Below are 18,035 nucleotides of genomic sequence, written 5' to 3'. Positions count from 1 at the left end.
TACTAAAAAGATGACAAATAAAATCAGTCAGAGGTTTTATTGGATATATAGGTTCTCCTTAGTGTAAAATTTTCTGGTATTCATTATTAACAATAATGTTTTTTGATCACAAGTTTAACATCCAAATTTTTTTTTTTAATTTTTAATCAATGTAACTTGCAGTAGAACTAGCAACTTTTATGCTATCTTCAAAAAGCTGACACTTGTATTATGTAGACAAAAAAGTAATAATATATTAAAATAAGGATTATGTACTATTGCATACTTCTGAAAGACTCACAAAAAATCTACCACCGGACTTATCCTTTGGGACTTATTAGTCCCGCTGGAAGTTAGTGCCTATATTTTTCAGTGAGGATATAAATTACTGATATTTATTTATAGAAATTAAACAATATGCCTCCTAATATATTGATATACAAAAATATCATTAAAGTCTTTGCTCAAAAGCACATATTTTTGTTTACATTATGTCTACTAAAGCTCGCAGTTCTGATAAATTTTTTTCTTGACTTTAAAGTTGTATATCATTAACCTGAAATATGTTTGTGCATTGGGAATTTTTTTGGTTGATGTTTATTCTTTAGTTTTTTTATGATTATATTGTATTTCTTTCATTTTTTTTTGATTTGTTTAACAAAAAACATCAAATAAAAAATTATTTACATCACAAGAAGCTGCTCGCTACATTACTGAGGAAATCTCTAGTGACTTTAGTGAGGGCATAGAGTCAAGTGATTCTGAAAATGTATTTATACCAGATGCTCTAAAATTACTGAAACCTGTCGAAAATGAATCAGAAATCTCCAATGATTTAGAAAGTAGCATGGAAGACAACAGCATTGACCAAGAGGATTATAATCTTGAACAAGATTGTCAATGAACTAAAAAGACTAAAAACCAAGTTCTATTAATTAATTTTAAATCAATAGAAATTGGTTTTTAAGGGTAAAAACGCTATTGATTAATTTTTTTCTTATTTTGACAATGAAATACAACAAAACATACTTTATCAAACCAATCTATATATAACACAAAGCATGAAGGCTGTTATAAATGTTTCATTGCAAGAGTTTTTTTCCTTCTTAGGAATCAATATTATAATGGGTTATCACGAAGGGATCATCATGGACAGATTATTGGTGTTGCGAGCTTGACTTGTCAATACCATTTGCATCAAGTGCTCTTCCAAGAAATTGTTTCGCTCAAATTCTAAGCAATATTCATGTGAATGATAATGCTGCTGAACCGAATAATAATAAAGACAAACTGTACAAACTGAGACCATTGATTAATCAACTAAACTCAAACTTTGTTAAGCTATAGAATATATCTCCATGTGTTAGTATAGATGAAAGTACAATTCTCTTCAAAGGTCAAATCTTCAAAGCAGTTTAAAACAATATAATTCAATGAAACCTATAAAAAGGGGTTTTAAAATGTGGGCAATTGCTGACATCAGGGTCGTCCCACCTTCCTAAAGCTGCCATATTGAGTTCGCACATTTAGTAAGTTTTGAATTATAGTTGGCAAATCGCAAATAATGGGGACCTTTTTTTTTTTATGGTGTCTTGGCAAAAAGAACATACAACACCCCCCCTCCCCCATGGAAGACTTCTGTGAGATAGCCCTAGCTGACATAGATGGATATATGTATTATTGCCAAGTTTATCAAGGTAAAAACAAAAGTCACAGTGATGATTCAATGCCCAAGCATTATGGATTAGGCGCATCTGTCGTGTACCGACTAACAAAGCCTTTTCACGGAAAACATCATCAGGTCTATTTTGACAACTATTTTACCACTGTTCCATTAATGGAATACTTATTACAACATCAAGTCTATTGTTGTGGAACAATACGTTCAGATAGGAAATACATGCCAAAAAACTTTAAAAGTGATAAAATGCTTCAAAGAGATGACTTTGACCATCAGGTTTCTGCTGGAGGATTGGTATTTTACAAATGGAAAGATAACAAATCTGTGACCATATTGTCTAATTTTTATGGAACAGAACATGCAACTGTTTTAAGAACACAGAAAGATGGAACAAGAAATGATTTTAATTGCCCTGTTTCTGTAAAAGATTTTTACCTTTATGGGTGGCGTTGACATGGCAGATCAGTTGATTTCTTCATATGGGTTACATGGAAATCCAAAAAATGGTGGCTTTTTTGGTTTAATTGAAAGAGTATTATGTAACTCATTTATTGCATTCAATAAAATTACCAGAACCAAAATGAAAAATCTTTTGTTTCGAAGTATGGTATCTTTGATCACTCATGGGCTCCCTTCAAAAGTAGGACGACCATTGCTACCTTTAACACAGCAAGGCCCATCAAAAAAAGAAAGCCATTGACTTATTCGGTATCCTCAGCAATTATAAAAAATTTAAGCGTTCATAGGCCAAAATTTGACAGTAAGCGTGGTCGTTGCGAGGTATGTGCACAAGACAATAAAGAAGCTCATCTGCATTTAAAATGTAGTGCTTGTGAAGTATACTTATGCTTGATTGATAAGAGAAATTGTTTTGCTAAATATCATGAATTGTGATTCATCACACACACAAAAAAAAAATCACCTAAAATATGAACATTTTGTATCATGTATCAACTAAGAAAATATTTTGTTTCTAATTGTGTTGTTATTATCTAATTTATTCATAATTTGTTATAGAACAATTTAATTGTATTTTGATTTGAATTTTCAAAAATTTCAGAAATACCCGATGGGACTTATTTGTCCCAAATTTATTCCATTGCAACGGCAAAACCATTTAAAAATGTTTTAATGTTTTTTCATTCTACAAAATAGATGTTGAAAAAAAACGTCAATAGTGTTAACAATTTTGAAAGTTACCTTACCTTGGTAAATGAAGGGTTAAGCAAACTATTTATAAGAGATATAGTTTCTTGTAGTATTGTAATTAGAGCATGAGAAGTTTGTTTAATTGATGTAAAATATTTACATTTTGACAATACAATTTACAATTTCTCTATAAAGTGTGGGTTAGGTATCACCTTTTACAGTAGCATTGCTGAGTTGAATGGATTTATTGAGTTTCTGCTTTGAATTTTATTGAATTTTGCTTTGAAGTGTGATAAATAGCTTATAAAACAACAATAAAAATTTCATTCAGGAAAATTCTCATAATAAATCTATAATATTGCAGCTCCAGTTGTTTCATCGCATTGCCAATCTATAGTTGACATCTTGTTTCTTGTTTCCAAGATAAGTTACCTGATAATCAATTTTTTTTTTGATTGATTGTTCCTATTAAGTATTATTCTTTGTCATAAATTTTATGAAATATATTCCCTGCTATGTAACCAGTAGTAACTTCGACTTGTCAAATAAAAAAGAAGTAAAAACATACCTTTTTTCCTTCAACAAGTTTTTTAGATTTTTTTAAAACAGTATATCAAATAATATGTATATCAAATGTATGTTTTAAATACTCCTTTATAAATTGAATGATAAATAGTTTTTCACCATTGAGGTAATACACTCATCAATTTCTTTTTTCAAACATAAACCTGTTATGCAAACTTCAGGTCAGGATTTTACAACATAAGAATACATTTTTGTTACAATTTTAAAAACAAAAACAACTACTCTGTAAAGATTACTTTCTTAATCTTCACCAAATTATTTACCACTTTGATATTGGGCTGCTTTTTGCAAATATATACTACTCAAAAGAAGCATGCAATCACTTGATACACAATTATTTGTCAATGATTTTTGAAATATACAAATAACACATTTGTTAATTTGTAATTTTCACCACGGCGAAACCATTTAGATAAAGAAATATGATTTCTTTACCTTGGTTTTGGTTTGGTCTTGCTTTTTTATGATAATGAAAAATTAAGAATTTTATTAACAGCTGTTGGCTCAAAAATCTGTTAAAAAAAAAACTCTGTTGAATTTTAATTGCTATAGGAATAAAAATGCAACAGATTTGTTGCATTTTAATTGCTACCTGTTTAAAACTTGCATATTTATTATGCTTTGCAATGTTAATACTCTATAATGATAGGAGAGTATTTACACTGCTAAAAATTTTTAGTGTAAACATTCTTTATAAAAATCTTTATAACTATTCCTAATTATTTCAATTAGAATAAATACAAAATAACAAACCTTCGAAATTAATTCCAATAAAGAATTGTGGTTAGTTTTAGCAATATATAAGGATTTTTTTAGTAGTATATATGGGTCAAATCATCATACTTCAACCAATTTAAAGAAAACTTTGTGGGGCACCATTTCTGATTTTCCTGATTTTTACATATAGTTATGTGCATTATGTATATAGGTTAAATTTGAAATTTCAGACTTCCAAGTACAACGGTTCGGAAATTATAGCTTTAGAAACATGACATAGTGGCCCCCCTTGATTTTCAAATGGTCAAAACAGACTACTTTAGAGCTGAATAACTTTTTTCTCACTTTCAACAAGTGTCTCATTTTTTTTAGAACTATTTTCTGGATGGTTCTCTCTTCAAAAAAGTGGTTTTTATTAACTTGTGTTAAATTAGAAAAAAATAGTGACCTCCTCAACTTTGGAAAAAATCCTAAATTTGCTAAAATATGTCAAAATGAAACTAACTGTAACATTATTCTATTCATTCACAAGTCTTTACAGATAAGTTTTTTGATTAGCTACTACTGTCTGCAATAAACGGGCAAAATATAGGCAGCTTGTTGCAGTTTAGAACCTAAATATATCTAAAAGCAACATGTCCACTTGCCTAAAAAGTCCAATTTTCAGCCATTTTGAGATACTAGTAAATTTTTCTAACACTTTGTTTTGATCTAAGATTAGCAGCATATAAGACCATTAGACCCAATTATCTGAAAATGCAAACATTATAAACTTTTCAAATCCACACCAAAAATGCCATTATTTTTAAATAACCCTATTTTTCAATCATCAACAGCTGAATGTGTTACTAGAAACCAGTGCCCCTCTAATTTGCCAACTGGCCTATGCGAAGAGTGCAACCAATTATAAGTCATTTCTTAATAAATCGAAAGATAAGATTGGCTGTCCTCTTCTTGATCTGGTCTTTATAGTAGATAGGGACACAAATAAAGGGGGAAGTAACTTTTTAGAGACCTCCATTGTGGTTCAAATAAAGGTCTCTAAATTAATTTAGATATTTACATACTTAATATCTAAATTAATTTCAAAATGAAACCATTATATTGTTAAATTCTTTTTTATTATAGGTAATCAGTGGTCTGTATGTGGTCTAGAACCCCCTCCCCACTTATTAAGGTGAGGGAGAGGGGAGGGAGGGGTTTGGGTTAACACCAATCAAGGGGGAAGGGGGGGGGGGGCAACCAACTTACAAAGATACAAGGATTCATTTTCTAGCATGAAACATACATTAGGGTGTTCCAAAAAACAACATTTTTGAAAAATATATGCAGAGACCCCCTTAATGTGTTCTATCTAATACAAAAACACTAGATTTAAAATTTTTTTGAATAAAAAATATTTTAAGGGGTCCCTCAAGACCCTGGAATATTTAATGGATCCCTAATATTTTCAAAATAAAAGTTTTTTAAAAGCATGTCAACCTGGTACTCAAATGAAGCAAAATTATATAAAAATTTCAAAAATAATATTTAATTTGGAAAAATTTTAACCTATTTATCAAAATTGTCATAAAAGTACATAAAAAATGCATTTTTTTGTTTTTTGTTAAAAAATGTAATTTTTCATGTAATAAAACCATAAATAACAATTCTATAATTGAAATCTATATTATTTTTGAAATTTTTATATAATTTCGCTTCATTTGAGTACCAGGTTGACATATTTTTGAAAAAATTTTTTTTCGAAAATATTAGGGACCCATTAAATATTTGAGGGTCTTGAGGGACCCCTTAAAATATTTTTTATTCAAAAAAATTTTAAATCTAGTGTTTTTGTATTAGATAGAACACATTAAGGGGGTCCCTGCATATATTTTTCAAAAATGTTGTTTATGGGACACCCTAACATACATGATTCATTTTCTAATGAATATAGAGTTAAGGCCATTAGATCTTTATTGCATTTTTTCATGCTTTTACCATAAGATTCAAATTTTGATAGTGACTATCAAAAATGTGTGCCAAATTTTCCAGCAAATATACAATGTAATGGTCTTAAATGGGAAATATCAAAAGTTAATTATATTACTAAAAGTTGGTTGCCCCGTTCCCCTTTGATTAGTGCCACCCCAAACCCCCTCCCCTTAGTGAGTGGGGGTGATCCAGACCACATACAGACCACTGATAAAGACCCAACTATCACCCTTATTTCGTCCTTATATGGAATGTATTTTACTGCACTGAGTGCAACACTTGAATGTCAACTTATCTTTTATCCATGTTATTTGTCTGGTTTTCAACAAGATTAACAAATTATGGTTGCAAAAAAGTAGTTTAAAACTTTACAGTTTTTTAGTTTTTTTTGTTTAGTTTTTTAAAGATAGATATTTTTCGATATTTTATTTAGGGTAATTTTATAGTTTAGCTTGATTAGATTGCCATCAATTTCATGTTTATTGATTGTATATAGAGGTAGAAATTATTAAAAAATCACTAAATTCAGACAAAACTAATTCTAAATATTTTATGTTTCACAGCTTATCAAAGCAAAACCATCAAATATCAAGCAATAGTATTCTTTTCTAAATCATCGCATTATTAATTAAAAAATAAAATATTTTGTCTAAAATAAACAGAAACTGCAATCACTAAGAAAAATTAGTTAAAAAGCATGTGATATTTAAATTAAAAAGTTGTTGTTATTTGCTTTACTGATCAATAATTGCATGTAGATGAGTTGTAGCTGTAGATAAATTGCAATTTGCTTATAAATTGGATTAAACAAAAAAAAAAGTAATTATAAGATAGAAAGACCATATAAGGAAATATTTATTGATGATATATATTAATATAAATATAAACTAATGAAATATTAAGACAAATTTAGAATTTTGCTTTAACTAAAAAGTATAGTTTATTTTTGATTTATTAAAAAAAACTTTACATGAAATAATTTCCCTTTGAACCTTGTAATGAAACTTTTGTTTCCTGACCTTTATAAAGTCATGGTCATGAAATCATTTCATCTTGTCATGGAAAAAGTCATGGAGTTCCTAAATTTTGATTAAAAGTCATGGAAAAATCTTTGATTTTTTATAATATTGATATTCAGAAAACTAAAATGTTTCTATTTCATGCATTTCATGTTTGGAGTAAAGCTATCTTAGCCGTTATTTTCTATTTCATGCGCATATAGATGTAGGATATTTGCTCACAAATTTATCTAATAAAATTACGTTTATTATTTATTTTTGTAAAGTTATTTATTTTATATAATTGCTGTTAGGTAGGTATCGTAGGTATATAGGTTAGGTAGGTAATGTATCATTAAAATAAGTAGCCTTGTTTCCTTTAGGTATAAACCCAAAAAACAAAAATAATCATATTTTTAAATTTTTTTAAATTATATCGTTAAAATGCCAGTCTATAATTACTCTATTGAAGATGTTTAGCAGCATGTCTCTGGTGGAATAATAAATTATTATAATAAAAGAATATCAATTTTGTGGTATATGTATATATAACCCACTATTTAAGTTAAACTTTTATACAATTCATGTTTAAGAGTTTATTATTATTGTATATTTTACATCATTGTATGTTTCTGTAGTTTTGTTTGAAAATTTATTTTCCTGCAAAATAATAAAAAGAGTAATTTTTTTTCAAATTTATAATAAAATAATATTAATTAATATTAATATAATTATAATATTAATTAATAGGATTTTTTATTTAAAGATTTTTTTTTTGGTGTAAAAATACCTAGTGCCCACTAAGCGCTCTTGAGATTGCTACTTGGTCTCTAAGAAGATTTTTAAAGTTACAATCACCAAACTTTTGTCAGTTTTAATGACAAAAGTTTGTAATTAAAATTGACAATAAATCAGTTTTAATGACAAACTCAGTCAATGAAAGCATTTTTAAGATTTAATTTTGAAACTTTCTACAAATTATTTGTCTGCTTACTTTTTAAGGACTAAGTGGCAACAATCAAGCACATGGCGAGCACCAGATATTGTACCCCAGTAATTTATTATGAAAATTTATCAAAAGTCATGGAAGTTAAAATGTTTTTAGGGCTCATTTTGAAAATAACTGTGCAGAACGACTCAAAACTCCTTTAAAACCTTAGTAATAAAGATTGCATAAAAAATATGGTGGTTAAGAGGCTGATCATTGTTTGAAATTTAAAACATTACATTAGTTTTTAGATTTTAAATAATCTAAAAACTAATGTAAAAGTAATCCTAAATTACATAAATAATCCTGAATTTCATAAAATATTTAGACTTTCAAATTAATACAAATGATTTTAATAAATTTATTAACTAATTGATTATGAAATTAAATATACTAAATATACAACATAGAAAATTAAAAAGAAAACGGAATATCTCGATAACTGGATAATCTAAATAATTGGATTAAACTAAATAAGCAAATAAACAAAAATTGTACAGAACACTAGACAACTTTCACTAATGCACCAATCATCAACTAATTCACTAATTGAAAAGAGCAGGGAATTACATAATATTATTATTATTATTAACTATTTTTTTATTTTATACTTGTTTTAATGTAACAATTGAAAAAGAAAATATTATTATATAAATATATTATATGAATCTTGTTACATTAAACTAAAAAAGTAAATGATTTAAAATAAAAAAGATATAACAATAACATGTATTGTTTTTATTTTTTAAAACAATGGTTTGGTATATTGTTTTTTCAGTACATGGTGATTATAACACAGATCAATTTGGTACATTGTTATTTCAGTACATAGTTGTTACCAGAATCTTTTCAAATTAAAACACACAATTTAAAGTCATACTTCAACATAAAATGTTGAAGATTAAAGAAAAAAATACCATATCTCCAGAAAGTCCCTGCCAAATGCCGCCATTACCAAACCGCTCTAAAACAAAAGTAAACACATCTAAAAATATTTAAAAACTATAAAAAAAGTTTTTTTTTTATAAAAAACAAAAAGACACAAGGTACAAAAGTACAATATGTATTTACACACTGATATAAAAAAGATCTGAAAAAATATGGTAACTAAAAATTAAATCAACAAACCATCTTCATCTTTGTCTAAATATAACTTTTTATTTTCATCATTTTTAGTATTTTCAGTAAATTCTTCCTTTATTACTGGCTCAAGAACATTTCTCTGAATGGACTGTCCTAGAGCGCCACATCGCATTTCAATATCCAATGGATAAGGTCTACGAGGATCACCTGTTTTTTAAATTTAGTGCATGAAAAGCAATAACAGAATGTATTTCATTTAAGAAAAAATGCAAAAAATAAATGAATAAATAAAAAAAACATAAGAAAATATAATATATAAACAAAATAGCAGGTCATAACCATTTTTTTTAAAGTTTGACACAATATTATGAATTGGTATAATAAATTTTATAGACTTGAATAATGTTTTTACACCTTTGAGAATGCATCACACACCACATTTTTGCTCCACAAAAACATTTTATTATAAATTAAATAAAGTAAAAGGTGTTTATTTTCGAGATTTTTTATAAAAAAAAAAAAGAAATACATTCTTAACAATATTATTTAAATCCGGTAATATCAATTTATAAGTTCCTAAAATGAATCAAAACCAATCGACATATGAATAAAAACATTTTATTTCTTAGACTCTAATCACTTTGATGTCAAAGTGTTGTAGCCAAAGATATGTATCATAAACACCACAATGATATGTATCATAAACACCGCAATGATATGTATCATAAACACCACAATGATATTATAAACACCATAATGATATTATAAACACCACAATGATATGTATCATAAACACCACTATGATACTATAAACACCACAATGAAATCATAAACGCCACCATGATATGTATCATAAACAGTTTTCTAAAGCAACTTTTATTGCTTTATATTTGTGATGAAAATTATATTTTTCAAAATTTTTTTGTGACAATCTTTTCACTCTCTTATTGTGATGTCTCTCATCTATCACTCTCATCTATCATTTCCTTTTTGAGATAATTCACTTGAGATAACTTGCTCAATATAATCACTTAATGGATACTTACCCTAACTCATCTATCAGTCCCACTATGCTTGTCAAATGTGAAAACTTATGTTGAGACTTATAAAGCATTTCCTGTCAAAACTTGTTGCTGGAAAAAAAAACTAAAAAACTGTAAAGTTTTAAACTACTTTTTTGCAACCATAATTTGTTAATCTTGTTAAAATTAACTGAGATTAGTACTTAAATTAATGCTAAATAATTGAGATTAGATTTAGTATGTGGTAATGTATTGAGTTTATAAAAAGTATAATGATCTTCACTCTTGGAAGAACAAAAACAAGTTAATGTAATAATGTTTTGTATAAATATACCATAAGGACTACATAAGACTATTAAAGGACTACATAAGACTACATAAGAATACATAAGGACTACATAAGGGTCACAAATTTTAATAAATTTATCATAGTCCAGTAGAAAATACTTAATTTTGATTGGATAGAAAGTTTGATTGGAAAGCACAATTAAAATGAAATATATGAATATTCAAACAAATATAGTTTTACTTTTGGATTTTTTTTTCACACTATTCTCACATTTTTGGTGGTCATTCAATCAGTAAAAAAAATAGAGTAAAAAAAAAATTAAGATTAAAGTCATTCAACTTGTGTGCAACCAAAGACCCAGACCTCATTATACAGATGCTCCAGTCCAGACCTCATAAATTGCTATACATGCTGTTTACATATTGCTATTTTGTGCCCAGGCCTCAGATATTTTGTGAAATTTTACAAAATATGCTGTTTGCTTAAAAAATATTTGAACTGGTTTAATATACAGCTTTAAAATCATTCAATCAACATTAATATATCAACATTGTTAATAGTAGATAGAGTCAATCTTTTTAGGAACCTTAACCACGTCACCTTACCCATACATCCACAGTTCTTAAAATCAATATCTTATTTTCTGTTTATTAAAAAAACCAGGATAATACCACTTAATTTTACCCAAATTTTTTCCAAATAAAATTTAAAAACATACATTTAGATAAGCACACAAACAATAAGAGATATTCTAATTAAAAATTGTATACCTGGAACCCAACCTGGAGGCGCTTCAACAGAGTTACCGCTGCTTATTCGAAATGCAAACTTGATAAGTTCCTCACATGATACAGAAGCTTTTTTAAAACAAAAACAGGTATATTTAAAACTATGAATATAAAAGAAACTGTAAAAAAATTCTTCTAATCACTTCATACATATTTATAAGATATAATAATTTGAACGATAATTATTTCAAATATAAACTTAATTCAATAAATAAATAATGAATAAATCACTCCAAATATAATTTTAAGAATATATTTAAAATGATTTATTGTTTAAGATTATATTTAAAGTGAATTATTTTAAATTCCTGTTAAAAAAAAAAAATTATATTTTCTTCATGGTATTTCAAAATTCTGATTATTGAATTAATAAAAAAATTTTTATGCGCAGAATATTTATGCCTGATGATTTCAGATGTAATAAAAAAAATTGAAAACAAGAAACTTTCTCCTTAGATACGTAATAACGGATGTTCCCTCAAAAATAGAAATCCAAAAAATACAATAGCTTATGTCCAAATGTTAAAATAATAAATCATGACTTAATGTTTATGTAAACTAGACAATATGTAATTACAAAAAAAAAAAATATTAATCAAAACTAGTTTTTCTTTAGTTAAAAAAATGAGCTCAAAAAAGTAGATGTAAGAAAACCCATGTGCAAATTCAACGAAAATAACATTACACTTGAAAAACTGTTTACTTATAATCATTTTAAAGTGGAAAATATTCCAAAAACAACTTTACACCGAATAAATAAAAGATATGAAAGTGGACAGAGTAAAAAAAGAATATAAAAAGAAATGGCACAAAAAATGACAAAAAATAAAGTCAACCAGCCTGCTGCTTATTTTGCAAAATAACCATTAAGCAACCATAAAAAAACAACCATAAGAAAAGGTCTAAAATAATTCAAAAGTTTAATTACACACTAATAAATAGTTAAGAACAAAGACAAACACCGAAATCATCACCAGGAATTAATAGCAAAAAAGGTCTGAGCAGAAAAGAGATGTCGCTAAATGCAGATGTTTGTATAAAAAGTTTATTTTAGATGACAAATCCAAAGACCTTAAGTACAAAAGAAAAGCTAAGTTCAAAAGCAAAGTATTGGTATGGCTCACAAATTAGTCCTATTAGTATGACTAGACCAATTATCAAGCAATCTGGCTACTCTGTTAACAAAAATATGTACACAAAAGATTGGATTGAAGTTTTTTGATTCCGTTCATATCTGAACAATATCCTGATGAAAAAATTGACAAAAAGGTCATTGCTTTGCTGGACAGTGAAAGTATCAACTATGTTCTTAACAAATGATAATCTTGCCAACTATCCTGAAATAAGGCCAATTAAATACTTTTACGATTATTTCAAATGTTTGGTCTGCAAGGGAAAGTAGGAAGCCAAAAATTCATTGGAAGAATCAAGCATTGTTTTAAAAAAATCACTCACAATGTAGTAGAGCAGTTTGTGACTAAAAGAAAATTGAATGCAGTTCATCTCAAAGGATTTGATTAAAAATATTGATTAAAAACTATTGATTAAATTGATTAAAAATATTAAATGTACATTAAAAATAAAAATATTTGCAATTTATTTTTTTTGTCCAGCAAAATAATTTTAATTTAATATCAAAAAAACTTTTTTTAAATGTTTCACTGTAATTCCATTTTTGAGGGAACACCCATTAGCCGGTTTAAATACCATTCCAGTTACACTACCATATAGTTATTATTATTCCAGTTATTATTCTTTTGTTTTTGTCTGTTTTTTTTCTTTTAAAGTCATAAACATTTTTTTAGGTTATCAATGTTTCACTTACTGTGGTGGTTTTAACAGAAAAGCAATATATAACCCACATAATCTGCTCAATAACTGCTATTGTAGAGAAGGCAGAAAAGTTATTTAGAAATTATATACACTTTTATACTCTAATATGGCACTAAGTACAAAAACAGTTTTAGACTAGTGGTAGAACACTTGGCTTACAACTTAATGGTTCAAATGTGGTAGTGGTGTATCGGTAGAGTGCTCACCTCAAAAATTCAACCCCCCACCACACCACACGCTTGTGTAAATGATCTTATTAACAAGATCATTTAAACAATCTAAATTGTAAATCTAAATTGTAAATCATACTGTGATCAAATTGTAAATCATACTGTGATCAAATTGTAAATCATACTGTGATCAAATTGTAAATCATACTGTGATCAAATTGTAAATCATATTGTGATCAAATTGTAAATCATACTGTGATCAAATTGTAAATCATAAAAAAAAAAAATAGCTTATTAAAATAGCGTAAAAGTAATAGCTTATTTTAATGTTAGTATTGCAGAGATGGCAGAAACAGAGAGTAGTATGTTTTTGTGCAAAAAGGTTTTAATATTCAAATTTTCAGATTTATATCCGGAAGAAATTTGAAAAACAAAAACCATATTTTCCTGGTAAGTTATGTCATTTTAAATTTAAATATTTTCTTTTTTCATTTTTTGCAATTTATAAACGCAATTTTACTCAAGATAATCTTTAATCAAGATATCTCCAGAAGAATTAAATCAAGATATTACCAGAAGAACTGAATCAAGATATCACTTGAAGAATAGAATCAAGATATCTCCAGAAGAATTGAATCAAGATTTTATTCCAGAGATTTTGTCATGAAAAAGAAGACTTTTCAGCAGATCATTAACGTTAGTTCAAAACCTATTGATTTTACTAATATTAATTTATAATTTTTTGCTATCAAATTTGACTAAACTTTTAGTCTATGATTTTAATCACCGTATGTTAAGTTATAAACATATTTTCAAAATTTATGCTGCAATCTTTGATCTCAGTGATCATTCTAATAAGAAGCTTAACTTTTTTTTTAACCAAATACCTAATATTAATTAATTATATTTAATTACTTATATTTATATAATTAGTAATTAATAATTAAAAACTTACAGCTCTTGGCTTGCTCCGCTGTTAGCAGCTTTTTCTTTGCTTGATGAAGAGCAGTAGCCTAAAACAAGATCTTAATTGTATCCACATCTCTTTAAAAATATTTGACATTAATAAATAGTAAATTGATTTTTTTTTTTAATAAAAAAACTTTTATTCAGGTCATCAATGATTCAAGATCACACTTGAACCATTACAGTTATGTAAAACCATTTTAATCTTCTAATGAAGATGCTGCAAGTCTAATTTTAATTAACTTACACAATTTAAACAGTTATATTAATATATTCATAACAACTAAGTCATACTAAAATATTTTCAGCTTCCTTTAATTGGCTATGAAACAGTGAAAGCTCTTGGTCTTTTTTCTTTATTTCTTCTTGCAACTGTTTCACTAATTTGTGTTGTTCAAGTTGTTTTATTGCTAAAAATCAATAAGAATTGAAAAAACAAATTAAAAAAAAATCTAATACCTAAAGCATATTTAGTTATCAGAAATAAAAAATTAGTTTGAAAAAACAAAAAAATTATAGTCTAAGTATTGAAGTATATGTAGCAAGTATTGAAGTGAATATTTATTGCAAGTATTGAGGTGTATGTGTTAAGTAATAAAGTGTTTCTATATTTCAAGTATATCTTTCTTGCAAGTATTGCAGTGAATTTAAAATTGTCTCATACATACTTGAAAGTATATACTTGTCACATATACACTTGCAAGTATTGCAGTGTATGTACGTGTCAAGTATTAAAATGTATCAATGTTGCAAGTACAGAGGCATGGTGGCTCTAAAAAACCCATGCGGGATTTTTATAAAAAGGCCAATATATGCGGTATTTTACCATATATGCTTGATGTAAAGGCCCATACGAAAAAAAATATGTATATATATATATATATATATATATATATATATATATATATATATATATATATATATATATATATATATGTATATAATAACTGCCCTTATTCAAATAAATCATCAATACAAACTAGCAAGTTGAGATAACACTTGTAATTGTTAATATTAATTGTAATACATTTGCAATTCTTGTAATTATTAATTATTGTATTTGTGAATTGTAATTAATAATATTGTTTGTAATACTTCAAAATAAAAAATGGTAACAGTACGATGCAGCGACCGCGTTTTTGTTCTGATTTTCTTAAAACACCAATTACCGCAAGCAAATACGATTAGTATTTTATTGTTTAAAGAACATAGCCTAACACAAAATTAAATATCAAAGATTTTAATTTTTTTATTACTATATAATGTTATATATTTTATTGTATAATAATATAAGTTTTTTTAAATTATATATAATTTTTTTTTAAAATAAATATTAAAAATCTTCAAAAATAAGAAATTCTTTTTATAGATAGTTTATGCTTTTGTTTAATTCGCTATTTTAACTTTTTTTAACATTTTCGCATAAACTCACAACAGCAAAAATGCCTCTCTAAAAATGGTGCCGTTATTGACATATTTTAAACATAAAAGCTTTTATAACGTTATTTCATTCAAGTATTGAAGTATATTTATGTTGCATCTACTTCTGAACCTTTATTTAATTAGAAAAAAAAAAGACTGTAAAATAGAGTAAACTCTACAGAATTTAAATAAAAATTTAATGAGGAAAAAAAGAAAAGAACAGAATTAAGTAAATAAAGAAAGTAAAAACCTTTTTGTAATGTTTCCTGCAGATCACTATCTTGCTCTAACAACTTTTCAACCAACTAAAATTTTATACAAAAAATAACACATAAAAGCCTATATTAAAAATTTGTAATAAACAATAAAAGTTATAATATATTATAACAAATATTTTAAAATCCAATTCAAATAACATGTTTATTTATAAAATAAATAATATATATATAAAAAAACAAACATTTTAAATGCAAAAATCTAATGAAAAATTAACCTACTTAAAGTTAAAGCATTAAAAGTTAGAGCTTATTCCCCACCACCTATTTTAGGTCTAAAACTCAACCAATATTGATAATATATTAAATTAATCAAGACTGCTTTATCAACAAGAAACTTAGAGTGTCAGGTGGACACGGAAAAATCCACTCAACTTTAAATTGAGATTTCTCTAAAACCACGAATGCTATTTATTTCTATTATTTTTTTACGTTACTTTATTATTATTTAACGTTCTTATTAATTATTTTACGTTACTATTATTACGTTACTATTAATTATTACGTTACTATTAATTATTACATAATTATTTAACGTTACTTTATTATTATTTAACTAATTAAACGTTACTTTATTATTATTAATTGTGCTGATAAACTTTTGTTCACAGATCAATGATTCACAAACTGTTTAGGTGCATAAAAAAGTTGTGAATTTTTTTTACAAAAATCCATCAACTTTATATCGCTTGATTGCTAAACGTACAAATGTCCCAAAAACTAAAGTCATAGATATTGTAAATAAGTTTAAAACTACTCAAAGTTTCTATTGAAAATCTGGAAGTGGAAGAAAGGAAATTCAATTCTCAGTTCAATAGCAAGGAATCGAAACCAGTCACAGCAAGATCTAGCAAAAAAAAAATTCAAGACTTCACATTCTTATATCAAAAAAGCACTTAAAAATGCTGGAATAAAAGCATTTCATAAAAAAATACACCTAAGAAAAGCTTAAATAGTGAAATTAAAGGAATTCAATATGCAAAGACATGGCTTAAATAATGGTGTGTGTAATGATGTGCATAATTGTAGACAATGAAACATATTATAAGGCGGATTTTCACAACTTCCTGGTCAACAATTTTACTACAAAACAAAGATAAACTGGTCAATGATCAATTTAAATATATTTATCAAGAAAAATTTGCATCCAAGTTCCTTGTGTGGCAAGTAATTTGTAGCTGTGGTATACAGTCCTCTTGCTTTATCACTAAGTAGACCTTGTCACTAAGAAGACCATTATCTCTACATCAAAAAATGCCTCCAAAAAAGACTTTTGCCATTTATGAAAAAACACAAATACTTTTCTGATGAAAAAGACATTGGTTTCCTGAAGAGTGCAAGATTAAGATTTTGGGCAAAAGAAGTTCTTCAAAAAAAGTGGATAAATGCCATCAATAAGGTGAAAAAAAAAAAAAAAATCTGCGAAATGATGGCATCAACCTGCTATAAAATTTGATCTTTTGCCAAACAGCCCATCAAGCCCCTTAAAATTAAGTTGAAATCCTAATTGATGTAAACACATTTAATAAAAAAACACAAGAAATAAAAAGCATTTATGGTTTTAGAGAAATCTCAATTTAAAGTTGACTGAATTTTGCCATGTTCACACAATATTTGCATACAGTCTGCAAAATCCAAGTTCGCATTTGGCAATGCCAAAACCGACTTGGATTTCAACTAATGCTAAAGTCTTTTGATGCTTGATTTACAACAGCATACAACTGCCTACCTTAATCACTATAAGCGTCAACATGCATAAAATAAATGCATAAAATACATAATAGCCATTTCATATGTATGCATAAAATACATAATATTCATTCAATATAAGTTCATAACTTACTGTGATTATATGTTTTTTCAAGTTAGACAAGTTTTATTCACACACAAAAAAAAGTAATCCATTTTTTTTTTCAATTAATTTTTTGTCAAGTTCATTCAATAGGTAAAAACTTGTTTTTTAAATGTCTGCTGTTTTTACACTTTTTTACTCAAAATTTTAATATAATTATAATGCTATTAAGTTTTGAAATTTAATTTAATTTATATATTAAATATAGTATTTATTATTATATTATAAATATACTATTGTATTAATTTATTTTATTAGACATAA

At 26.5% G+C, this 18,035-nt stretch overlaps 1 protein-coding gene across 1 annotated transcript in view; it reads right to left on the bottom strand.

The window, feature by feature from the left end:
* LOC100201233 (mediator of RNA polymerase II transcription subunit 4) overlaps positions 1 to 18,035 on the bottom strand; it is a 32,784-nt gene that overhangs the window by 6,304 nt on the left and 8,445 nt on the right. Inside the window, exons 3-8 of the mRNA XM_065789050.1 lie at positions 15,895 to 15,949; positions 14,517 to 14,632; positions 14,212 to 14,269; positions 11,236 to 11,322; positions 9,200 to 9,361; positions 8,989 to 9,035 (exon numbers count right to left, since the gene is read on the bottom strand). Coding sequence (XP_065645122.1) covers positions 8,989 to 9,035; positions 9,200 to 9,361; positions 11,236 to 11,322; positions 14,212 to 14,269; positions 14,517 to 14,632; positions 15,895 to 15,949 — 525 coding nt within the window. The remainder of the gene's footprint in view (positions 1 to 8,988; positions 9,036 to 9,199; positions 9,362 to 11,235; positions 11,323 to 14,211; positions 14,270 to 14,516; positions 14,633 to 15,894; positions 15,950 to 18,035) is intronic.

This window comes from Hydra vulgaris, chromosome 01 (assembly GCF_038396675.1).
Source record: "Hydra vulgaris chromosome 01, alternate assembly HydraT2T_AEP".
Classification (NCBI taxonomy): Eukaryota; Metazoa; Cnidaria; class Hydrozoa; order Anthoathecata; family Hydridae; genus Hydra; species Hydra vulgaris.
The sequence above is the reverse complement of the archived record's forward strand: the minus strand, read 5'-3'. Positions and strand labels throughout refer to the sequence as shown.